General features: G+C 39.7%; 1 protein-coding gene across 1 annotated transcript; it reads right to left on the minus strand.

Moving 5' to 3' along the window:
- Window positions 1-1,035: 1,035 nt before the first annotated feature.
- On the minus strand, window positions 1,036-26,939 carry clip1a (CAP-GLY domain containing linker protein 1a). Its single transcript, XM_070903711.1, has 28 exons — window positions 26,855-26,939; window positions 21,864-22,144; window positions 20,329-20,882; window positions 19,753-19,877; window positions 19,431-19,647; window positions 19,131-19,328; window positions 18,946-19,037; window positions 18,622-18,682; window positions 15,523-15,627; window positions 13,206-14,114; window positions 12,932-13,048; window positions 12,524-12,581; window positions 12,310-12,393; window positions 12,031-12,187; window positions 11,642-11,807; window positions 11,225-11,440; window positions 7,491-9,944; window positions 6,374-6,511; window positions 6,095-6,201; window positions 5,786-5,906; window positions 5,610-5,662; window positions 5,411-5,431; window positions 4,467-4,584; window positions 3,840-3,990; window positions 3,648-3,700; window positions 2,946-2,951; window positions 2,244-2,371; window positions 1,036-2,111 (listed from the first exon to the last, which is right to left on the minus strand). Exons 2-28 carry the CDS (start codon window positions 21,949-21,951, stop codon window positions 1,883-1,885), a joined length of 6,726 nt encoding a protein of 2,241 aa, XP_070759812.1. The 5' UTR covers window positions 21,952-22,144; window positions 26,855-26,939; the 3' UTR covers window positions 1,036-1,882.
- Between the last annotated feature and the right edge of the window lie 76 nt (window positions 26,940-27,015).

Below are 27,015 nucleotides of genomic sequence, written 5' to 3' on the forward strand. Positions count from 1 at the left end.
TTAGCTTTGCCTCAGGCTTAACCAGTAGTTTACCCACAAGACAAAAATGAATAAAAACACATTGTTCTGAAGTTCCTCTCTGCATTCCTTTTTTACTGCTTACTGTGAACATACCGTAGAGTTGAATTGCATATTAAATTAATTACAATTTGATGTGGGTTGCAGTTATTGCCCTCCTCAAAGATAGAACTTAGACCGTCATGTCACCTGTACAAATGCAAATAGCAGAGTCCAGCTTTAGTTTCTTGCTAAAAATGACCTGTCTACTGCCATATTTGACACCTCAAAGTTGTTTAATGTCATGGTGCATGCTACATATGTAGGTTAATGTTCTGCACTTACAATACAGTGACAATTTTACTTGGGGGGCTTAACCCAACTGAAGAAGATGCAGTTATAAGAAGAGCACTGCAGGATAAGCTGACACACAAGTAGTCTAAAATATGCAGTCAAACTTTCCTTTATGACTTTTGTGTTGCTCTGTGGATGGCTCTTTACCACTAATCTAGATCTACTAATCGAGAATAAATGTGATCTGTGCTTGATGTCTTGGAAATGCTGAATTACTTTCTCGGCAAGTGAAGAAATGCCCTGGACTGTTCACTCTGCCAGCTGGTTTGTGGTAATTTGGCTGAATGCACATTTGTTTAGAAATATGCAACACTGAAGCATATCACCTGAAATGAAATGGGGTTTAAGGTGGGTCCTGTTTATCACCTCATCTGGAGACCTTAAAACTGTAATACTGTGCTTACATAGTACATATTCTTAAGATAACTGAAATTACCCCAAACTGACACATTAAACCTGGCAGAGGCAGTATGATTACTGAGAGTACTGATTGGTTTCTGAGGCTCTGTGTAAAATATGCAGTGGTCATATGTAGTGCGCTGTGTGAATGTACTTGACGACACTTAAAGCAGCAGAGTAAAAGCACAATGCACAGTGACTGTGCGTAGTGCCTTCAATTGAACAATCAACACAGAGATGTTTGATTTTTAATTTATACATAAATTTCATTTATTTTTATACAGATATTCAAAACATTTTTAAAGAAATGTCTAAGTATTTCATTGTTTCATACAGAAATGATCTTATAATTGCAAAGAAACTTTTTGGAAAGGCCCTTTCACTGGAACTGAGGGGTTACAGTTAAGTGTGAAGTGCTTGAAGTTTCACTGCTTCTTTCTTACCAATCATCCAGGAGTTGCTTCATGAAGACCATAAAAAAAGTTCCTATTAAAGCCAAATAGCACTGGGTTTCACTGCTCTACACCAGGCAAGCGCGAGCAAATCTCTCCCCTGTGATTATGCTTCACAAAATTACACACATACTATCAAACCTTTAAAGAGTACATAGTATTTCCAGGCATAAAAAAATAAACTATAGCTCACCAATGTTTGCGCAAACTGACATTTGTTTTTCAATCAAGTCATTTACAGTTTCAAATAAACAACTTTTATGATACTATATTACCTTTGTAATCCCCCAACAAGCTGTGCAAACAATGTTAGGATATTGATAAATTAAATGATCTGAAGAAGACCATCGCTTCTCCCACAATGATACATCCACCTAAAGTATCTTCTCACTCACACAAACCCAGGATATCAAACATTTTTTCCTCCAAAGTCATTTACAATTACAAATACAGATTGTTAACTGCTCTATATTATTTTTCTGGATGTCTGAATTTTTGGAAAGAGATTCTGAGGAGACCATTCCCCTATAAGAGCGCTTAAGGACTGGCGTGGACAATAAAGACGCTTGGCAAAAACAAGCACACAAAATGCACACATACAAACCAAAATCCCAAAAGCACCGCATAATCTAACATGATGTGCAAATATAGTGATTGTGCGAACGAGGGTGAAAAAGGCTTTAAAAGGTCTGGTCATCATTACAGGATTCGGTCCAGTGGCCAAAGACCTCACAGATGTCGCAGTAGGGCCGCTCTTCGCCCTTATTGCCGTGGTAGGTGGTGTGTGGAGGGGAGTCGGGCATCTGCATTTGTGTGGGACAGTCCTCTGTGTCATGGAGGTCAAAGCAGTCGCAGATGTCACAGAACAGCCTGGGGGGAGACTTCTTCTTCACAGGTTCCTTGTCATGGCTGCAGAGAAAAAGAAAGCAGCTCCGTGTGTAACTGACTGTCCAGTGATAAAAGAAATTGAGTTGTACTGCCACACACAGCTGGCGTTATTTGAGAGGACGTCTGAGAAAGTCTGCCATAAATGGAACTTACCTATCATAGTTATCCAGCTCACTTGGATTATTCCCATTGAGAGCAGCAGCTGCCATTGTCTCCAATTTGTCCTTGAGTTCCCCATTCTTCCTCTGGAGGTCAACAATGACTGAATTCAGGAACTCAATCTGTAAAGGAGATACACAAAAGTAGCATTAGTGCTGCTGCTGGAGAATGATCATGTATTATCCATCAACACATTTTCTTACACAATATTATTTTAAAAATTGATATAAGGTCTCCATTTGAAGTTTATTCATTGTATTATGTGCCAAGACTTTGCCTCAATCCTGTGACAAGGACTATAGATAACGATAACTATGTCTCGCCATATACCAATCTTGACTATGACTGTGATTCGCCACTGTGAGTTGTCAGCCAAAGAAAAATAGAAGCTTGGGATGAGTCACTAGGAGAGTCAGTAAAATACCAACTTACGATGACGGTGTTTTACTGAGTACAAGTAATTTTTCACAGATCTGATGTCTGCTAAGCATCTATGATAACTGTAGTAATAGTGATTTTTGCAGAGAGCTTAATGAATGCTATAGGTACTGAGAAATCAAGTTTGATTCTTCTTTGGAAAACAGTTTGTAGTTTTGAGACCAACTATAATGTGATCCACTGGACGAAACATAAGAGCCACAGTGACAGTGAAAGACAAACATGCACAAGTGAAGCTGATGAAAAACATTAACAAACCGCTGCCTGATGGTGGTGTAGTATTGCCAACATCAGAGACAGGGCAGAGAAGAGGAATTGGGATTTAAGAAAGAGAAGGAGAGGGAAAAGAAAAAAAATTGAGATTCAAATTAGGACCCACCTACTGCCAGACAACACATTCAAGTCATCACCGACACAGATAATACAGTATAACATTTTAGAATAAACAGAGGCTGATGGTGAGAAGGTTCTGAGAATGATGACACACACTTCCCACCACTGTAGGTAAAATGTTCCACTACAACTGTGATACCGATTCATGAGTCATATCACCCCTATTAGAGCTGAGTTCAGGTGTCAGAAGCTCAATATGCTTTTCATGACATTTCAAAGCAATTTAGACTAACTTCACCTCTGTAAAACATTATACTGTAACAGCCATATGAGTCAACAGTAAACTGTAAAATTCTGAGTCTACAGCAACATCAGAAGTAATGTTTGTTAGTAAATGTCTGAGTAAGCAGCACAGTCATTTCACAAAGTTATTCAGTAAGACTGTTTCCGTACGACTGCCCCAAATATGATGAAATTGTAAATGAGATCAAGTTATTGTCAAGCCACAAAATTCTATGGGCCAGGGTAGGGAAGCATCTTTACACTGAATATATGAATGGCAAAAATCCTTAACCCATCCAGGCTTATGATTAGTATTATTTAGGACGAGAGAAAAAATATACACACCTGACTCTCTGCAGTGTCCTTATCCTCCCTTAGTTGGTCCAAAACTGCATCCCCTGGAAACAGGTACAAGATTAAATGAAATGCAGGACTGGTCTAGGTAATCTTGTTTTCTTTTTGAGGTCACCTCACAGAGAACTGACCTTAGTGCTACCAGAAATATTAGCTGTGGTCATGAGTTAAGCCCTCTCTTACCTGAGGACTTGTTGATGGTGTCAGGCCCTGCAGCCAGGTCCTTCTCCAGTCTCTGAACGCGCTCCTGTAGATTAGCCTTGTCCTGCTCCAAGGCCTGAATTGTACCCTGCAGTGTCTTAACTGAGGCACTTTCCCCATGCAGTACAGCCAGCTGTGAAGAAAACAACTCATGCTATTCAATATTGGAAAAATGTTATGTTCATTGGACAAAATGTTACTCTTTGTTCAAAAAACAATGTTATGACAACAAGTGGAATCACTCTCAATGACAATGTATTAACAACAACAGTAACACAAGCAGAAATTCAATTTGAACAGTCATTTAATCTACAAGTCAAAATCTGAGAGTAGACATTCCTCGACACAGTCCCTGCAAGATCCACTGTTTGTTTTAAATTTGAATTTGCTTACCAACTGATGCTAAAATGATGATGAAATTATGGTAAACGTTAAATTTGGGCTTTGACAGGCATATTCTGCCTTTCTGTGCACACTCACAAAATCTGTCCTTGCATGCTCTCAAATCTTGATTTGCTTGAATTCATTTTGTGCACGCTCAACAGTTATGTCAATAAGCTGCCATACCTACGGACAATGAGAGAGAACCATCATGCATTCGAATCTTACCTCGCTCCTCAGGTTTTCCACCTGCTGGTCCTTTTCTGAAATTAAGGCACTGTTTTTATGGATGGACTGTTGAAGGGTGGTCCTCTCCTTGTCAAACTGCTCCTTCAAGGTGCTCTCACTGTCAAATACATAATCACAATCACTCCAGGCAGAGAAAAACTGGCCCCAATTTACCAAATTGTTTCTTAGCAGATTTCCAACTTTGGAATTTAAACTATTTACCTGAGATTTGGGGCCACTAAAGACATTTCACAAATTCAAGGAGACATATAGAACATTAAGAGCCTTTCTTTCCTCTGGCAGTTGTTTGGTCAAAATATTTGGTATATATTTTGTACATTGTATTGAGTGTGGAAATAAAGAAGGACATTCAGAGCCCAACGGTAGAAAAACAAAAAACAACAACATGTAAAATCAGTAGTGAAAGCACATAGGAAACTGTTACGCAGGGATGAGGCTGTACATTACTTTTTGCATACTGACTTAGGATGTATTTTGCTTTGCCTTTAGGTATGGCCACATTACACTTCAGTCCTACAAATATTCACTCCGTTTCCATTCACTTCTATTGAAGCCTGTATGACGGCTCCGGCTTCATCTTTGTTCAGCTTCGTCTAAGCGAATGTGCGGAAATTGAGAAGTTATTATTCAAGCTTCTTTCTTCATCATTTTTAGTACATTATCACACTACCAGACTACAAACTGCAGCATCACTCTCATACACTGTTAATGCTTTGTTATTTCTGATCAATATGTATTTGTTATCTGCATCACTATTTATTATGTGACATCACATTGTTTTTTTTTTTGGGCTGAGTGCAAGGAAATTTTGTTGAACAAAAACATAATGTGACCCTACCTTGCTTGATCCTAATTATCTGCCTACATATATGTGGATAATATATTTGTGCTATTATACCAATAATATTAAAGGTGTGAAGTACCTGAAGGCATTATTTGGCAGGCTTTGAAGGAAAAAAAACAGCATGACATAATATTCACATAATTACAAACGCACTGCATATAAGTCTCAAACAGATGAAAGAATCTGTGTTTATTTAGGCAACAGGATATAAAATACTGGTGGATTCGTAGAGATCTGAGAAACTGCCTGAATCACAAAATGAAAGTGTATTCTCTTACCTTTGCTTCAACTCTTTCAACTGTTTTTTGAGTTTTGAGTGCTCATCCTTGAGCTAAGAAAAAAAACATAGTTGAAATCCAGTCATGACCAGCAGATCAATAACTGAAACACAAAATGTTCTGATGCTTGTAGGTTATTGTAAGAGTTTTTAAAATAAAGAAGTAAAGTGTTGCACCTTCATAAGATCACTCTGGCCTTTGTGATTGCTATCAAGGTCCTGAGTCAGCTTATTGTTCTCATCTTGCAGCGTCTGCAGGGACTGTGTCTTCACAGAAACTTCTTTTTTAAGCTCCTCACTGAATAAACACAAATGTTAAAATCATCTTAGAAATTCTGACATCTCATGTAGACAACCTATTAGTTTGTAGAAACCCGTTCTCCATGTGTCTTGATTTACTGTAACCCACCAATTACACCATACTATTCAAATTTAAATCTGAAAGATTTCTGCTATACCAGCCGCCAAAATTAAAGATATACTCACATTTCCAGGCACAGACTCTTAGTCTTCTGAGTTTCTGTGCAAAGCTGCTCTTTGGATACATTCAGACCTTCTTGGTACTTGGAATTTTCTTTCTTCAATTTCTTTAGCTAAAACAATAATGACAAATATATTTATAGCTAGAGCTACAAGACATATACAAAATATTTCACTTTATTCCATTTCTCTCACATATATTGCTCGATGAGAAGAGACACACTGTCACTTACCAATGACAGCATGTGTACATTAGCATTTTCTCTGCAAAGACCCATCTCTTACCTGGGTCTCCATCTCCTGCTTGGAGCTCCGGAGCTCTTCCAGCAATGATTGGGCTTCGTTCTTCTCCTGCATCCATCTGGCCTTCTCTCCTGCCAGCTGTTCGAGAGCCTCAGCACTCTTGCCAGAGGCCTCTGAAACCTAAACAGTGCATGAGGATATTTATTAAGAACAACGGTTTCAAATGAAGAGCAGCAAATGGTTGGCTGACATCAACACCTAATGACCTCAACCAACCAGAATAAGATAAAGATAATGATCTTATTTTAATATCATTTATCAAATTAACTGCATGCTTAATGAGTTAGCCATCTTAATTACCGATTTAGAATCAGTTATCTAAATCTCAGTTCATTGCAATTTTCAAGTATATTCTGGTTGAGAATTAACAACATAAATACTACACTAAGGAGGAAAATAATTGGTACTGTATATATTCTAAAATGCTCTACAACCTGTGGCCTCAGAACGGATACTGACGACCCATTAACTTGTGTAATGAGTAAGATCAGAAAAAGTGGTAGTCCTTTAAAGGCAATCTATGTAGGACAATGATGGTAGAAACCATGTGTTGTCCTTCCATAACCCCTGAAAGTATTTCTGTCCAAGTTTTAAATTGTAATTCACCAGTTTGCTCAAAGAGATTTTGCAAGCCCAAAAACTTAAAAATTGGACTCAATGACATTGTAAAGCAGATTATTGGGGCTCTAATTTCTAAAAATCCCTTTGCATTAGTATGTGTGATGAAAACTAATTTCACAGCAATAGGTTGAGAAATCTCCACATCTTCCTTTTTCCAATAAGTCTATTAACGTCAATTTTACAATCAAATGAAATATGAAACACCATCAGATGGTGAGTGAGAAAAGATCAACCTAAACCTACATAATCATGTAACCCCGAAGAATTTTGCCTTGTGATCAGATCACGTTATAAGCCCACAGGCAAAGGCTGGGAGCTAAGGGTAATTAACAGTGGTTAGTAAATGGAAGATGAAAGTTAGACACGAAAATAAAAGGAAAGGGAAAAGGGAGACAAACCAGCAAGCATGCAGTGAGTAGGTCACATAGCCCCAGCCACTCTAAGGTATGTGTGTCAGTGATTACTACTGGAGGAATACCTCAAGCTGCTTAGAAATAGCATTTTTTAGTTGGGACTCGAGCTGCCTGACTTGCTGGGCGGCTTCATCTCTCTCCACCTGCAGGGCATCCTTCTGAGCTGTTAGATTTGAGATGCTGGAGGAAATCTCTTCTTTCACAGTGGCAGAAGCCGACATCTCCACAACAGCATTCTTGTATTGCTTTTCCAATAGTTCTTTATCAGTTTGTAGGCCCTTGACATCAACCTCTAGTTGTTTATGGCTAGTGCGCAACTTCTCCAACTCTCCAAGGAGTTTTGACCGTTCAGCGAGCCAATTTTCTTGGATTGTGTGGAGAGAATTAATGTCCTCCTCCAATTTACACCGTCCAGCTAAAAGGTCTTCCTTCTCTCTGCTCAGGAAGGTCGTCTGTTTGCCCATCTCCTCGAGCTTGGATAATAGCTGTTCTTTATTTTCTGTCAACTGACTAGTTTCTTGCTCTCGCTGTTTTAATTGGGTTTTTAAAGCCTCCATATCCACCATAAAAGACATATTTTGCTCATCCGCATACTTAAGGTTAGAAGAAATCTCTATATTTTCTTGTGTAACTTTGGACAACATTTTCTGCAGCTCCTCGATTTGTTTGGAGAGACCATCCTTGTCAGATATCGCTATATTTCGCTCACTGGATTCAGCCTGTAGCTGGGTCTCAAGAAGGTGTTTGGCCTCGAACATTGTTTCAGTCTGACATTTTAACTCCTGGATCTCCTGAAGCAGCCCCTGGTTCTCTTTCTCCAAGGACTGTGCTTTTTTGTCTGCCTCAGTCTGCAATGATTGCAGACGCTCGCAATCTTTTGTAAGGTTATCAATCTGATGGACAAATTCCAAATGACCCTTCTCAAAATCCATTTTTAGTTTACTATGCTCTTGAACAAGTTCAGCTTTGCCCTTTTCAAGAATTTCAATATCAGAGTTATACTTCTGCAGTTTATTTTGTAGGTCAGCCTTTTCTCGTTTCAAAGAGGTCATCTCTGCTTCAACCTCGTCTTTTTGGCGTTTGGTTTCCTCTAGCATTGTTGTTAAATGAGACTTCTCTTCAATAAAGACGGCATTATCTCTGGAGTAACTGTCCAACTGGTCTTTAGTTGTTCGGATATCACTAGCTAGCTTATCGCGCTCAAGAGAAAGAGCATTTTTCTCAGATATGGCTTTTGTGTGCATCTCATCTAATTCTCCCTTCTCTCCTGCCAAACGCTCATAATCCATTTTCTGCTGCTCCATTGCTGAATCCAGGCTCATCTTTTCTTTCCGTATGGTATGTAGCGCCATCTCAGTTTCAGAATTCTGAAGGCGAAATGCTTGCTTCTCTTGCTCAAAAGATGATAATGCTTCTTTATATTTCTCGCTGGACTGTGACAGTTGATCTGTTGAGACTTGAAGCTTCTCCTTTAATTCTTCTATTTCTCTGAGAAGCTCTTCCTTCTCATTACAGACTTTTCTTTGGATTGCAAGTAAGTCTTCTTTCTCCTGCAGAAGGTGAAGCCTCTCAGAATCAGTCACCTGACTGCTTGTCTTGAACTCGTCCAGCATCTGGGCCAAGCTCATTTTTGAGGCTTTGAGTTCTTCACATTCACGGAAAGAGCTCTCCAAGCCTTTCTTTGTGACACTGAGCCTATTCTGGAGCTCCTCCTTTATTGTCTCAAGGCTCTTTTTATCCAACATAGCAGCAATGATTTCAGAGGACATCTCCACCTTCTCTTTTGTCAATGTTTCTGTGAGGCCTTGCAGCTGGGTATTCTTCATTGTAAGATCTTCTTTTTCTAAGTTCAATGATTTAAGTTTTGCCTGCAACTCAGCATTCTTAGCATCAAGAGATTTTTTGGCATTTCTAGCAGCATCTCTCTCTAAAATAAGATTGTCCTTCTCACATGTGAGCTTCGACTTGCTTTCATTGAGGTCGTCTTCAAGCCGGTTCTTTTCTTTGCATACATTTTCATAATCTTCAAGTAGTTGCTTCTTTTTAGCCTTAATTTGCTGGATGTCCTGCTGCTGCTTTAAGAGCAGGTCATTCTTCTCTGCATTTTGTCTTTGAAGCTCCTCAATTTGGGCTTGGTTTTCACCTTTAGCATGCTTCAGGTTTTTGTGCTCTGTCTGTGCTTCCTGAAGAAGATCTTTGAGCTTCTCCAACTCCTTGTTCAATGAAATCCTTTCTTCATCTGAGCGCTTGCTGCTGGCCAGTAGTTCCTCTTGATTTTTTGAAAGCTTATCTCTGGTTATTAGCAGTTCTTCATTCTGGGCTGAAAGTTGCTGGTGACTAATCTCAAGGGCAGAGAGCTTAGTCTGCACATCTGAAAGCCGTTTCTCCAGTTTACCTTTCTCAGCCTTAACATCCTCACTTTCCTTACAAATATTTTCCAGATCTAGACTCTGCTTTTCCAGTTTTTTGGACAAATGTTCAACATCATGCTTGTAGGAGTCAAGCTCAGCAGAAAGACACTGGGGAAATAAAGTTGAAAGAAAAAAAAGGAGGGGAATGTATATACAGGGAAAAGTAAGATGAATCCAAAAATGAACCAAGCAGATATGGACATAAGTGATATGCAATTGGAAAGGTTAAGCTGCAGAAGCATCAAAAATGGCAAAGATCACACCACAGCTTACACCACAATGATTTTCAAAAATACAAAGTGGAACATTTTCACTTCAGCCTTCTTACTTACTTTAAACAAATGTATTAATAACATTTATACAAACACATTTGACTGGCATATAAACATAGAGCAGCTGCAAGCTGCTGGAGTGTATGACTACAATCACATGCAGCATCTTAAATAGCACATACTTGACTTATTATGGGGATCCACATTGCACCAGTATTTTCTATGTGCATTATTGAATATTCAAATTTTTTTAAGAATAAAAGTGAACAGAAAATGTATACTGTATAGGCTAATGTTGTCAATGAATGCCTTCCATGATGTTAAAATACATACAAAAACAAAACTTTGTTAGAAAGTGAAAATGTTCTACTTAAATGAAATATCAGGCTAATAAACAATGCTAGCAGGGGTACATAGCAAAAGTGGTTTTCACTTAATGTAATTTGAAAGAAAATTTAAATCAATACCTAAACATACGGTACGTGTAAATAGTGATTCAACTTGAACTCAACTTGCATCTTGGTGCACTTGGATGCACCTGGTGCATAGATATCCATTTAGCAGCCAGAGCACAACTAGTTCAATCTTTTTTACTGTAAACTATTTCTTTGGCTTTTACAATAACCATAAATTTTCGTATAAAATACATTTAAGGCATCATTTTATCAGGTGTACCCCTGCAAGCATTTAGCCCATGGCGCCATCCAATATAGAGCTAAGATGAATGTGAGGTTATTAGCCTTAATGTTGGGGGCGGGCAACATATCACAAATAATATGTAGAATGGCAAGAAGATGTTGCTAATATACATTATTGACTAATGTTAAAAGACGACAAAAATTCTTACACAGTTACATATAGTCTCCCATAACTTAGTTGTAAAGCTTGAATTGGTGCAACGTCTGTGAAAGGTGATTTTTTTTCATGACGTATCAAATTATAGGGTACCAAATTTTCATCTACAAAAAGGTCACATTTTCTGATGATTCTCAATGATTAAACATTAGCAGGATCAGTAACATAGACAAGACATTTTTTACATTAAATAAGTTCCTTTCAGAAAAATTTTAAACGCATTGATTCAACTAATGTGTAACTTCGAGGGTTTGTGCTTACCTGAGCCTGTTCCTTGTATGGCTGCAGCTCAGACACCAACTTCTCCAGCGCCTGGGTTTTGTCTTTGGAGGAGGAGAGCTCCTGCTTTAACTTGTCAACCTGACTCTGCAGCACCTCAAGTTCCTTCACATGGAGCTCTGAGGCCTGAGAGAAGGATTTCTCTTGTGAGGCCTTCAGCTCCTCAACCAGGGTCTCGCCCTGTTTCACAGTCTTCTCCTAGAAAACAGGAAATGAGAAAGGCAATAAGTAATCACATTAAAGCATTTAGCAACTTGTTTTGAAGCAGCCAGTGATTAAAGGACACACGTAAGTGAAACAAATGGAAGATTTTAATGTCTATAAAACTTTTTCTTGAGTCTTTAAGTATTGGACATATATATCTCAAACACACTTTTGTGACTGCACTACAATACTAACCAGGTTAGCAATCTTCTCCTGAAAGCTACTTATTTGCGACTGATGTGTATCTCTGGTCTCTTTCAGCTCCTGCTCTTTGCGGGACTGTTGCTGCAGGAGTTGTTCATTGACGTGTGCCACCTTCTCCTTCTCCTCTGCTAGTTGACTCTGTAACTCCTCAAGCCTCCTGAGTGGTGATAAAAAAAGAGGACATTTGAGGAGGATGTTCAGTGACAGGTTAGATAACTGAAAAGTAAATTGACTAGAGCATGGAAAAAGACAAAAGTAAGATATTTGCATATTCATTATAACATAGGGAAATACGTATCCAATTTTGACATGATTGGTATAATTGGTGTTAAATGGAGTAATTAAGTAATGTAGGAGCAGGCAATAATAACGTGAGGTACCTTTCTTTCTGTATGAGGTCTTCATTCATTTTGGTCAGCTGTACTGAACTATCACCGGATGCCTTCATCATGCCTGAAATATCATTTTCCAGCTTGCTTTTGTCCTTTGAAAGCTGCTCAAGCTTTTCATCTGCAGCCTTCAGCTTCCTCTCTAGCCCTGAGTGAGGACAAGACAGGTTTTAATATTATTCAACAAGAAAGGAAAAAACACAATACAGCAATAATGCATACGTCTTACAAAACATTTAACAAAAAAGAATGCAGTTCTAATGTTCTCACCGGCAAGTTGACTTCTCAGAGACTCTGATTCTGTGGTCAGGGATGTACACTGCTCTTCCTTCTTACTGAGCTTCTCAAGTGTTTCTGCAAAACAAAAATGTTACATTTTAGATCCTAGAAGCCTTTGTAGATTGAAAAAGGCCAAAGAGTAGCAGATGATGGGAGGAAAAACATTTGACCAACTGCACAAAGAACAATTGCTTATATCATTTACCTTGCATAGTGTTTGCTGATTTTGTCTGCTCCTCTGTGCTTTCAGCCAACTTTTGTTTCTGTGGGGAAAAATACTTTTGCATATGATTTTTTGCAATAGACAAATTTATATGCCAAAATTTCAGGAGTGTTGTTTAAGATTTCCATGGATTGTACAGCACTTTAACTATGTTAAGTTATGAGAGCAACTGATATACTGGACTGGCAAATGTATTAACTGATATTAGCTCATTCCAGACATATTGGTATCTGTGTATGTAAGTAACAAGAAATTGCAGTAGAGAAATACCAAAGACATTACAGTTTCTAGTTTTTAAAGTTTGTTCATCAAAGGGCATGAACAAGAAAAGGAAAAGTGACTTCAATCCTAACACAATAGAGGTACTGTGTCCACATCTATAAGCCTCACCAGGCCTCCCAGCTCCTGTTCCAGGGTGTCCTTCTCCTGCTGTACAGTGGTCAGTTCCTGCTGTAAAGAGAGGGCTTCCTGCTGTCGACCCTCCAATTGAGAGCTCAATTCACTAACCTGTAGCACATATCAAGTAAACAAAACAAGAGCTGACAATCATTGTCTGAGAATACCATACTAACCCAACAGCAGAAGTAAGGACACAATTTCACTGAAACATGAGACACACTGAAATTGGAGTATTAAAATGGTCAGGAGCTGAATAAGAACCCACCTTGGCACCCTGGTTGTTTCCTTGGCTCTGAACCACCTCTAAGTGACTCTTCAGGGTCACAAGCTCCTGGTTACCTTGTGCTACTTGGCTGCGCAGAGCCACCATTTCTGCCATCTGCTCTTTGGTTTCTCTGTCCTTGTCTTGGGCCTGTTGTGCCAACATTGCTTCTTTCTCCTCAAGCTCTTTTACCCTAAGTTCAGTAGCATGAAGCTTTCCAAGAACATCCTCCATCTCCACAAGGTGCTGCTCCTCTGCTTTTTCAACGCTGGACCGTAGCGACTCCTCCAGTCGTTCCTTGTCCTCAGTCAAAGAGAACAGTTGTGCCTTCAGAGCCTGTGTCTCCTGAGTCCAAACTGCGGTGTCAGCTTCATGTTTGGTTCTAGCATCCTCTAGAGCCAATTTGTGTTCTAACTTCAGCCTCTCAAGTGCACTTTTGGTTTCTATAAGTTCTTCTGTCTGGGCACCTGCACCTTTGCTGAAGGACACCTTCAGCTCCTCCATGGCTTGCTGGTGAGAGGCAATGGCAGACTCCAACTTGGAACGCCAAAGTTCAACAATGTCAGCATTCTCCTTCTCAGCCTGACTTAAGCGCATCTGCATCTGCTCTTTGTCACCAGAGAGCCTTATAGATGTAGCCTGAAGCTGGGCAACTGCTTCCGTGTGGGTCTTTTCTTGAGCTTCTTGCTTCTCCTTGTACTTAACCAGCTCTTCTTGCTGCTTAGCTTCTTGGGCAGCCAACTGATCCCTCAGAGAGTTTATCTCTTCCAGAAGGGGAGAAAGAGTAGAGCTCGAGCCCTCAGAGCCCTGCTGGGTCCCAAGACGCAGCTGCAGGTCAGCTACCTCTCTTGTTCGTAGTGAAAGGTCCCTCTCAAGCTCCATAATACGGGATCTTTCTGACACAGTAGCAACCTTTAAAAGCAGAAATCTTATATTCACAAATGTGTCCCAATCTGACATACTGAACGTGCACTAACAAAAGTGTGTTAGGAACTTAATCATACTTAACTGTTACTGAACAAAAAAAAAACTACAATAATTGATAACAAAGCACTCAGTAATAGTAAAACTCAATGTTTTCTGACAAAGAAATTTGCTTGCTTAATGAAGAGGACATAAAAACCATTGATCCCAAAAACAAGGTGTTATACTGACCTCTTGTGGCTATAAAGGGTATGGTCCAAATAATGGAAGTGAACACTGAAAGCATGTATGGAGCTATAGCAGTGTGTAGACATTTTCCACCATCTATTAAACTAAGACTCTGAATCATTGAATTAAAGTTATAATTGACGTCATGATTTAGGAGAGGTATGAACTAAGAAAAACTCAGGGAGCATTGACATGTTCCATTATTTCTATGTTAATCCAACTATGTTCCAAATCTATTATTTATTCTAATGTTCTCAAACATGCATCTCTTTTTGCTGCTTCAACTTAATATTTGATAGCTTGGTTAAGACAGGTTAATGATTTAATCAAAATCAACATTTTCTTGATAAATTGTCAAAAGAGAACCTGTAGAAAATACAGCCCTGATCCTCAAGAAACTATAGAACTATATTTTTCCAGATACCCCTTACGACTATAATACCCTAGGGCAACACAAGGATGCATAGTCTCGGAGGTGGAGCGGATTTTAGACTAGCAAAACGCAGGGACACCAAATAAGCAGGACAAATGAATGCTGGGAAGGACTGGGGAAGTAGAACATAGGATAACTGAGAAAATGATTAGCTGGGACAGGGAGAAGTTTGTCTGTCTGGTTAAGCAGTGATACTAGTAAAGCAAGAGTGAGTTCAGGTTGGATAACTTATTGGAAAAAGAGTACAAGTAAGAGCTGTCACTCAAGACAGCTGAAAGTTGCCTGTGGTAATTTTTTTCGACAGTTATAATCAGAAACCTATACTTTTCAACGTAAAGGAATTTTGAGTGGATCAAATTCAATGTGAGGGAAGTTAATATAAAAAAAAATCAATAATTACAAAATTAATCTGTAGCTAATGACACAAATTAGGATGCTGAATTTGCAAATCTAACTTTATGCAGGATGGACTGATTTGAGCATTTAAACAAACCTAATATATGTATTAGTTTATTATTTGATTTAATTTGTTTGTTTGTTGTAAAAGAAGGAGTATTATTTTTCTTATGTGAAGCCCGAAAAATGCATTTGTGGGGTTTATTCACCACAAGCTCATACAAAGCAAAGCTCCAGTTACTGCTCAGCACCTCTCTGTACCCCTTGCAAATTTTGGCCACTATCCCCGGCCCAGGCCCTCTTTTCCAGCGCAGCACACTACAGAGCAGAATTCATTACCCTAGTGTCTTCTAACTCTCTTTGGAGTTTCTCAGCTTTGGTCTTTTCAAAGAGCAGGCTCTGTTCAAGCTCCTTAATGTGGGCATGCTCCAGTCTGGTCTGCGTCTGTTAGTAAACAAGGGGGAGAGGAAGAGAACACACCAGTGCCACCATCACATGCCAGCCCAACGCAGACAGAGAGGGAGGGAGACAGGAGAGAGGATGGAGGGGTTTGGACAATGATAATGGTGATGGTGTGTGTGGGTATGTGTGTGTCTTTGTGTATGAGTATTTGGGGGATTGGGGAATGGGGATTGGGCAGGGGTGGGGAGTGGTGGATGAGTGGAAATGGAAAGACACCACATGCAGAACTTTCCGGCTGTGCCATAAACAGCTGCATACAGTGACCTTTGTGAAAGATTGGTGGGAAATACAAGACAAGCAGCAAAAGATGGGGGGCATGTGTTACAGATGTGCAGGATGAGTACTTTGATGGAGGCAGTTTAGAAGTAACCATGCAAAATTGACACCTGGTGAACAGAGCACACTGATTGTTATGACACATAGAAATTTTGATAATGTGTGTCAAGCCAGTAAGTAAATTAAGTAAAAAAAATACTTCACCACATCATGGAGAGAAAGCAGTGATGGTTGTTTCCTGACCCCTATACTTCTTTATGTAACATGAGGTCAATGCATTATACCATACAGAGGATATCTAATGTTCTACAGTTGCCATAATAATCTAACAATAGGAAGTCCCCATAAAGACCTTTTTCAGCATTTATTGTACTTTCAGCTAAACCCACATTACGTCTTGATTTTATAATGATAAACCCATCCTGTGGCATTATCAGAATCAGAATCAGAATCAGAATCAGAAACTGTTTATTGCCAAGTAACATACATTACAAGGAATTTGCTGTGGTCTGAAGGTGCTATTGTTTTGATAACAAATAAGTAGAATATAAAAGCTAAAATAAGAATAAAAATAAAAATAAGATAAGATAAATAACAACAGTGCAGTGACCAGAATAAAGTAAAGTGTCCAGATAAAGTGTCCAGTAGGGGGTGGGTGCGTTAATGTAACGCAGTGGGGACAGGGGTGATGTACGTTATCAATACCCACACTGCTTTCTCTCTTTGGTTATAAGGCCATTGCCCACACTGCATATAGTAAGTATTTATGAGAAACCACCAGTTATCAGGCCACCATGTGCAGGATTTGTGACCAACTTAACAGAAATCAATCAGTAACACAGAAGCATGTCAGGGTCTAGAAACAGAAAGGATTCCCATTTGACTTCTTGGTATTTTGTGCTATGAATAAGGGTTTTATGACAACTTGCTGAAGCATTTCCTGGCACAAGTTTGTGCTTCTAGTCTTACATGTTACCCAGTGTATGTTAACTTTAAGTTTCATTTAAAAAAAGGGGAATAGCACCAATTTTAAATGTTATGCCAGCGGCATATCCCAAGTCATACAACATTAGGTCCTCCATGGACACAATCTGACAAAATTGTCATGTCTAACTTACTAACTGTTATTACTAACTGTTAATATACCACATTCAAAGGTAATGAATGAGGTGAGAAAGATGTTATCATGACACTATAACAAATACATTTTAGGACTCACTGGGCTTTTCTGGGTACTTCAAATGTTAAAATATATTAAGACACTGTGTGCACCCACTGTTCATTGTTGGTGGAGTAGGTATAAACTATAATGTAGCCTAGGACATTATCTATCTTTATATAAAAATTACATTTGAATTCTTAAACTGAGTGTTATTCCCCTATAGTTGCAGTGGAAAAACTGAATTCAGGTCTGTGACTGGGCAGTGGAATGACAAGGGAGCATCTCCAGTGGTTCCATGCTGAGCACTGGACCAACATGAAAGACGAGGACGAGAAGGAAGAAGAAGCAATAACATCACATCACTGAACAAGGAGGCACTAAGGGTTATAGTACAACATTAGTACACCTTCAACAGCTTGAAGTCAACAAAGCATTTTTGAGTTTGGCCTATTCAAGTTTTCTGTTGGTGTATTTCAAGCTGCATGCAAGTTTTTAATATATTCACCGCTGTGAGTAAGTAATAAACTGTTAGTATACACGTTAAAAAAGAAGATAAAGGGGTATTCTAACCCTGTAGCCCTCATTTTAAAACATCTATTTTGAGCTTGGATGCCTTCAGGGTAATTGAGATGGTCCCCTGTGTAGCACTGTGGAGTAAATAACAAATCCTTTGATCAGATATGAACACAGATACCAATGGGCCCCAATACTCTGAATATCATAACTTGGGATGAGAACATGACTCACTTCAGAGAAAATGACAATGAGTAATGAGAGCCTATGGTATTCAATTATTGTAAAATATTATGTGAAGGAAAAAGCAAAATGTTCTTTCGCAACAATAGCTTTGATAATTAACTAGGACAATAAAAGTATTTATCTCTCAATAATAGGTTTACATTAATTAATAATATAAATTTTCTGGTGAAGAGTTCCTTAAACATGTCATTTATCTCTCTACAACAATATTAACATGCCTATTAACAAGACAAGTTTAGTGACCTCATGGATATCAGGCATGTATTTATTTCTGGTTTGGGCATAGCCTGGCCTTGTCATCAAAGCCAGAGCCTGCCTGCACCACTGGGTGCATTTGACAGCGCATCATCTAATGCAAGATGAAGCCAGTATCAAACTGCCCATGCAAACATGCCTACTGAGACTGCAGAGTGGGTAGTTTCTACTGCCAGCAAAAACGAGAGATAATGCAAATGCTTTGTCTGGACTCAAGTTAATCTTTTGCAATCTTAAATCTAATTGGACGGGCACCGAAGGAGACACGCTGATCTAAATACAAAATTCAAATCACTTTAAAGTCATGGATATGGTCATGGAGCACCTGCTGCTTCTGAGTTAACATTACAATTTAGATTTTAAATCAGTAGGACAAATGTCGAGTTAAACATCCCTGTTTCCTCTTAATTTAATAAAAATAGAAATGTCTGGTTAAATATTTTTGCATTGATCAATGTTTTGTTTTTCCAACATTCAATAAAATGTGTTAATTGCAATGGTGTGGACATGTGTTGTGCATTTACCTCCAGGTCTCCTTTGGTAATGCAAGCTTCTTCTACGCGGAACTGAAGGTCCTCCACCTTCCTATTAACAGAATTGTGTTTGTTTTTGTTGTTGTTACAACACAACTGGGGAACTAAAGACCTTTAACTACAATGATCGAGAGCAAGGTTAAGCCAACTCAGGCATTCCTCATGACTTTATAAACCTGTAATAGTATAACATTATGATCTTAGCTGCCATTTTCTCATTTTCTGTCTCGACAAACTGATTCCTTAAAATTAAAACAATAGATACTGACATACTGTCATGGAAGACAATATGTCATACCTCTTGGGAATCCTTACCTACGCTCCTCCTCCAGCTGATTCAGCAGCTCGACTTTGTCTTTGTCTGCAGCTTCTACCAAGGCACGTAACTGGTCCATCTTTGCCTCCATCTTCAACAGAAATTGACATTGGACAAAAAAAAATCAACATGGAAGGCAAGGCAATTAAGAGAGTGTTATTACTAAACCACTGGGTGACCTGACCTGCTCCTGATCATCCCTGAGCAGGCTCATTTCTTGCTCCATCTCTCCGACATGCCCAGTGGCCTTGGCAACCTCAGCTCTCTCCATGTCCCTCTCAGCCATTAGTTGCTCAATATGCTGCTGCTTCTCCTTCAGGGCCTCCTGCAGGGCTGTGGTGCCTGAAATCTTACGACTATATCGTGACGATGTCTCTGTTAGCTATGGAGAGACAGGATACAAGCATAGTCAGACTGATGAGTAAGCACTGCATAGAAAAAAACATTTCTAAAATTGTTGAAATTGAGCTTGCCCATGTCTCACCAGGCCTGTGCGGCTGGGCTTGGCGCTGACAGAGGATGCCACAGAACTCATGGTACTGATGGAGGAGGCACTAGGGCTTCGCTTTAGCCCTGACGGTGTGGCCACTACTTTCCGAACTGTTGTTTTTGCCTTGGCTGGTGTGGTGGAAGGGAAGCCAATGCGTGTGACTTTGTGCACTGGAGCAAACAAGCCATACTTGGGTTGGCACTGAAAATATCTGAGGACATATAATGGAATACATTCATGATATAAACTAGTAGATATAGTTTATATATAAAACAACTTTTCTTTTAGTAATGTACAGATCCAGTGGCTTTTGTACCTTGTGCCTGCCACTGCCCCGTCATTCTTTCCTAAGGGTTCATCCAATTCCACACCACACCACTCGCCTTTGGCGAAATCGGTTTCTCCAAGGAAACGTACCACTCCTGCCTTTGTACCACCAACCTGAGAAGAAAACACTAAACATTAGCCCATATTTAATCTCAACAGATAAGAGAGGCCTAAAGAGTAATCAGCTTTGCTATAATAATAGTAATAGTAATAAACCCAGAGTGAGATAATTCCATCAAAGCAACAGCAACAAACATGTACCAGCTTTGAACAGAATGAGGCCAAATTGTCAATATGTAAAACAGAACATGTTTTTTTCCCTTTCAATTATTTAAAAGCACAGCTGCAAAGTTTACATTATGCTAAATTTGGTTGGTTTTTCTGTGATTACTACATTGAAGAAGAGGAGTGTTCTGAGTCATATGACTGAGCACATGAGCATTGATCATAACAATGCTAATGTTGCCAAGACACAATGGTAGGATTTTGGAGTTCTGTCACTTTGCTGAAATATCCAGGGAAGAAAAAAGTATTTTTTTCTTTTGGATAATGTAACAAACTTTACCAATACACGGTCACCCATCTTCAGTTCCCTTTCGCCCTTCTTGACTGATCCAGTCTCTGAGAGGTTGGAGACTGATTCACTGTTTGTGCGTGCAAGGTTGGAAGATGGTGTAGCTGGTGTAGCTGGTGTAGTGGAGGAGGCCTTCTTGGCTGTGGTAGTTGAGGGTAATGTTGATTTTGTGGCGGGTGTATGCGAGGCTACGCTACTGACTGAAGGAGTGGGTGATGCAGCGCGGGAGGGTGGTGCTGTCTGAGTTCCATTAGCCTCCCCTTCTGTGCGAGACAACTTGGATGGGCGGGTAAATATTCCTCGCAGGGCTTCACACTGGAAGTAGCGCACCCCTGCCACTGACCCGTCATTCTTCCCTATTGGCTCATCTAGAACAATCCCTGCCCACTGACCTGGGGCAAACTGTGCCTCTCCCAAAAACTGTATGTAGCCTGGTTTATTCCCATTCACCCATACTCGCTCCCCAATCTGGAAGTTCTCCCCAGCACCCTCGACATCTCCTCCACTGGCAGCGGATTTTTCAGCCGCAGCAACTTTAGCCCCCGCTGACAAATAAGGAAAAAGAAAGAGGTTTTTAAAAATCAACTGTGTAACTGACTTGTGTGAGAAAGACATGTCACAAATGCTGTGCTAAACATTGCAATATCATGTGATTTCATGTCCAAATCTATGCAGGTTTAATATTTCCTCTTTCTAAACGTGTTCACGTACTACCTCAAAAAAGGTAGTGTAAACCAACATTTCTACATGACTTCCAAATGTCAGGGTCTTTAAAAAAAAATTATACAGTGACAATAATACTGATGTGGCAAGAGAAATCTAGGCTAAATGTTTGAAAAGCTGGTTTTAACACTATTCTCATACAAATCATTAATTTTGGCAAGATACTGGTGTAAAAGCTGCGATGGCTAGACCTCCTTAATGCCCTCCCTAATGCACTGCACAATAGTCACTTGCTTCACACACGGGACTGTCATCTAATTTCATTGCTACCAAGTAGATGGTAGCGATGAAAGGTAGGTGTGATTTAATGCAACCTAAAAAACTGGTCTTCAGCCAATATCAAGGTGGGTCTCCTGCTGTATATTTCTTGGGATGTGAGATAAAACAGCTGGTTAGTGTGTCTCATATTTTAAGTGTCTCATAAGTCCTATCCATCCAATGAAATTGACCATTGACTCATTTAGTTTAGCTGAAGCTACTAATCAAAAGACTATAGCATTAACCCATAGAAAACTCTGTTTAGCTACAAGGTGCTACAAGCCGAGCTGTATCATGACATAAACTGGGGCCAAGCACAATGTAAAACAGGCCTGCCAACAAGTATGGATAAAGTGCAGCACAGCATATGACATGATATCACACTCATAAGCCCTATTGGAATAGGAAAATAAATAAAATCAACTTGGTCCCAGCACCACAAGTATCAACCAAATAACCCTTGGCTGGACAACATTCAAGGGCAAGCATTGCACTGCCACATGTTCACCACAAGTCAAAGAAGCTGCACAAGGGAAGATTCTTACCTGTGCTGGGGTTGGTCTTGGGGGCTGCTGTCCCAGGCTTAGCTATCTTGCTGGGCACTTTGATCCCACTGGGCTTGGCTGTGCTCATGTTTCCTCCTGTGATCTGTTAGACCCACAAGGCTTGTGTCCGTCAACGGGTACAGACTGACCCCAGACCATCAAAACAAGTAGTTGCAGCTCTGTGATGGCAAAGTTGTTGTCTCTGCACCAAAATCAATTAAACAAAAAGAAAAACCAGGAAAAGGGAGGAGGGAGAAAAAGTGCTTCTCACAAAAACAACCCTGTTTGGAGAGAGAAAGAAAAAAAAGGATTTAACTTAATTTAGGTTTACTCAATTATATTTTAACTAAACACTCAAAGTACCAGTGTTAGCTAATCAACAAGAACTTAATTACTTTAATCTAGTTAATAAATCATTTAGGCAAATTTACTATTTGCTTACTCTTCCTGCCTCTGATTCTGCTGTGGGTGGCACTGACAGAAATATAACTTAAAGTGAACTAATAAATAGCAAGTACAGATATGCCTTTAAGACATGTTCATTGACTTTGTTATTGGCGCTCTGTTAATGGAGGCATTTTGTTTCTGTTATGACAACAAGCTCCTCGGCACACACCACGTCACAGTTGGACCTAAAAATACCCTGTCAAAGGCCAGCCGATATGCAGTCCATGTTACTGCCATCATGAACTCCTGAATAGCTCATCATCTGTGACCTTGACCACAATACACAGAGTACCACAAACACAGTCTCTCACTCAAAATATCATTCTGGCATATAAAATTGTGTAAGTCTGGTTGGCAGCTTTTTCTAAAACAGGATTACTGTAGAAACCAGACCACCACCAGCAGAAGATTATCCTGTTTATCAGATTACCTCACCACAGAAACCTATTGGCTGAGTGCACTTTTTAAACATGGTCCCCCTGTTGTTAGTAGTTTGACAATATGACTGAGTGTGGCATCCTGATTTTTTATAGGCTACACCTACTGCCTTGATTCATTAAGTCAAACAAGAACAAATCCTCTGACTAAACACTGACTAGCTTTGAGTTTCAGGCCAATCTACTGTCCAATCTGTAGCATCTCAGCCTAGTTCAGTTGAGGGGGTTGCATCACACCAACATGACCTCTGCAGAGCAGGTGCACAGAGAGTCTAGGACAGCAAGTCTGATGCCTGATTGTGCAACCGCATTCAATAAAAGTGAACTACACAGCAAGGATGAGCGGCTTTGTCAACAACATGACCCAACAACTTCTGGAAAGTGTATGTGTACAAACATACAATTGTTACAACTGTTGTTGAAGGATTTTCAATATTATTCAATATATATTGAATTTTGTTATTGGATTCCATGTGCTGTTCACCTGCCTGTTAGAGAACAGCATCTCTTTTGGATAGATTTAGAGGTTCAGCATTTGTGTAAATTCTGTCCTTTCTTTAGCACCTTTGGACTTGCTTTAGCATAGCAGGAAGTAGAACAGGAAGTTTATTATTTGGACAAATAAGGGTGAGTAATTTTCTGTTACAAGCGACAGCCATTCCATAAGAGCAGTGCTTTTGCCCATCCTGACTATTACCACAGACCAAGTGCAGGCTTGGATAATGTCAAGAAAAATGGTTTCATTATTTTCTGTTATTAGCACAATCATTGATTGCAAATGCTTGCAGGATCCTGGGGCAAAGTGATACAATTTTTTTGAATGTTGTGAGAGTGTGCTAATGTTCTTAAAACCTATAAAATTCCGTTAGAGTGAAATAAGCCTATAAAATATCATATCAACCAGCTCAGGGCCTTCTGTATTCTCCTGCAAAGTCAAGCTGTTTTGAGTCAGTTTCAAGTCAGCCGAGATGCTTGACCTCACACAGGGTAGAAATTGAATATAGAACTTGTTCAACAGTGTCACACAAACATACCTTTCATTCCTGAAAGGGCTTAAGAGCTACAGGATGTAAGTTCACCAAAACAATAACAAAACAAAGAAGACACACTGTCACACACTCTCCTAGATATTTCTCAGCAGAGAATAAAGAGTGGCCATCAGAAGGCAGCGACCTAGTTCAAACGCAGTGTTCCAGTTTTCTCCCAGTTTTCTCCTGCTGTGCCTTTGAATGATACTGATTAGTGCCCTCAGGTCAAGAGGAGGCCGGAGAAAGAAAGCATCTCAATGGCTGAAGACTGCATGGTGGAAATCAAAGTCACACAAAAATAGCCTATATGTGATCTTCTAAATCTTTAGTAATTAATTTTGCATGTAAAATTAAAAAGTGAAAAAAATGTCACCACCAATTTTATCAAAATCTAGTCAGATTGACACACCTGACACGCCTGTGGAATATAAGTGTTTCTAAAAATCATATGCATTATGATGTCTTAGTAGAACACTACCAGGCTTTACATCGACTGTCTTGTGAGCATTAACAGAGGATGTTTCAGCTCTGATTGGTGAGCTGAAGCAGTCAGCTGAAAATGATCCACTTAGTCTGGAGAATTTCCCATTGCAGTAATGTTAAGCTTTTGCCACCAACTCTCACTCTAATCTGTAGCCAGGACGAAAGCCAAATACCAATGTTTTGCAAAACTTTAAAGGGAATTAATATGCCGATGTATTAAAAAGTAAAATTCTTAAATAGATTAAACTTATTCAGTACTAGGCTATAACCAAATCCCATGTAGTCTGTTTTTTTTTCCTGATGTAAATTACCAAACAGAAAATGGTAGATGGCAGCCTGTAAAACAGAACTGAGATTTACTCTACTTCTCAAAATGACAGCATAGACATAATCAGCTTCCGTGTTGGTAAAGACGTTTACATGCTTAGAGTATGTTCAAGCAATGGACATGAACAGTATGGACACACTTTGTGAAGATTCCACTGTCCTCCATCATCAAAAGCATGTTGGAAGAGTAACACAAAATTAATCTGCAGATGAATATCTTCATAATAGTGCTACATAGTTAACTAGCTGACTGTAGACCCTACATGCTTTAGTTGAGCATATCTTGCTGACTACATGAGTGCAAAACCACTTATGATACAGATGTAAGCTGAATCAGTTTGGATGTTTTGTAGTAACAGTAAAAACTCTCAATCTATTTCAGCCTCCTAAGTATTTATTAACCAACTGGTTACACAAGCGTGTGGGCTTTTATTCCATATTATCTCTGAGTAGGCATCATCAAGAATATCGAACCAAGTACAAACAGGTTTCTTGGAATTATTTTATAGCAAGTCCAGCTGTGACTGATTTGTCTAAATCTACATCCCTAACTCCTGAGATAACCCTCTAGATATTTTAATGAGGTTCATAAGTCTGATACAGAAAACTCAAAATTAGTTTACTAGTTTAAAAAACAGCAGTTCGCCATTACATTTGCAGAAGAGTGTATTCACTGCTAAAATCCACACTCCTACACTCTTTTGTCATCACAAGGCCAAGGCGAGCTCTGGTTCTTCCTTTTGAGGAAACATCTGCTGGGAGGATTATGTAGCCCCCTGCTAGCACTGACAGAGGAAAGTGTAGAATAGCACTAACAGGACATAAGCACAGAAAAAAGAGCCAGAAGCATCCTGCGTCCTCAGTGTCAATGAATACAGATTCACCTGTTTTCAAGTTAACAATCCTCATTGTTTGCAGGTGGTCATTAAACCTACCGTACAGCCAGTATACATCAACACTGCCCTATCCTACACAAATTCAGGCACATAACTGAGACCTGAAATAATAAAATATATGGTAGGGTAGTCAAGGTTTCCACTGCGGCCAATGTAAAATCCAGACTTTCCAGAACTAATAGAGCCTCTTCAACTACAAGAGCTTGGGTGTTTGTATCACACAGAGTTACTGTAAAATCATACACAATGGTTTCCTCACCAGTGGGCTGAAATCAACTAATATGATACATGTATGAAAAAAGATAATATTTCTTTAAAGTGACCAATTTCTAAAATGATCGGATTTCCCCCCAAATGTGACACATTCTCTCACTATAAATTCCTTATTGAGAAGACTAGTAGGAATACACATACAGGTCTGTCACAATTTCAAGTGGTATTGCCTTTGCAGTGCCTAAGACTGCAACCCATCAAAGCATTAGTCATGTCAGTCAGCCCAAACAAGTTAAACTGCCTTTTGTCTGGAACAGAAAGGCTTAAAGTCACACCTTTAAAGCGCCAACTGTCTAAAGACTCCACTATCGCTCACCTGCTTCACTGACATATTACACGGTGTGCCTGTCTGTGTAGTTATCCTGAGGTTTGGTCAGCAAATTGGCATGTTAACGTACCCCGCCTTGTCACCTCTATCAGTGGCTAACGGATTGTGAGCTGTCGATGAGGTGGCACATCTGGTAAGAATGAAGCCTGTAAAAAAAATACCATGTGAGCTAACTTACCTTACTTGCTAATTCTACGTATCTGGTGAGACAATATCCCGTTTATGATGATTTATACCGGTGGTAAGGACATCCAACCACATGTTCAAACATCCGAATAACCCACTGACCGACCCCTGTAGTATAGCATAGCGACTGAAGCAAATTCCACAAGTCCAAAAGTCTCCGCAATGTCACCGAAGCTCCAGTAGGGCACACTGCTGCTACAAGTTGAGAGTCAGCATAACAATGTGTTACAGATTAAGCAAGATCACCTGAAAAGATAGCTTGCCGTATTATGTTGTTGTAATAAACTGTTCGTTGACTATACTGTCACCTCCCCGGCTTATATGAATCCCAGTCTGTCATTACGACAAGAATAGACGTGATTAGTTGCTAAGTAACGTTAGCAGTGAGGCCCGAGCAATACGGCGAACCGGTGGTCAGGACCAAGAGGAGGGCTGGTTAGCTAGCTAGCTAAACTAACACCTCAAGTACCGTCTACACTACCTGAACAACTTTCACCTTGCGTTTAGTTTCCCAGTTTATCAGCAGCAAAGGGACAAGCAAGTTTACGGAAATACATGACTTCAGCGTGGACGAGCTAATACTGACCTGGTATGTTTCTGTACAGCCTACGTCTTCTGAGGAAAAAAATTACACAGCTAGCGAGCTAAGTGGAGAACCACGACGACTACTGCTCAGATCAGACATGGGTAGGCACAGCCCAGCGCACGAGCTGTCTGTCCAACGGCCGAGAGGAACGTCAACTGTGG

This window comes from Enoplosus armatus, chromosome 4 (genome assembly GCF_043641665.1).
Source record: "Enoplosus armatus isolate fEnoArm2 chromosome 4, fEnoArm2.hap1, whole genome shotgun sequence".
Lineage (NCBI taxonomy): Eukaryota > Metazoa > Chordata > Actinopteri > Centrarchiformes > Enoplosidae > Enoplosus > Enoplosus armatus.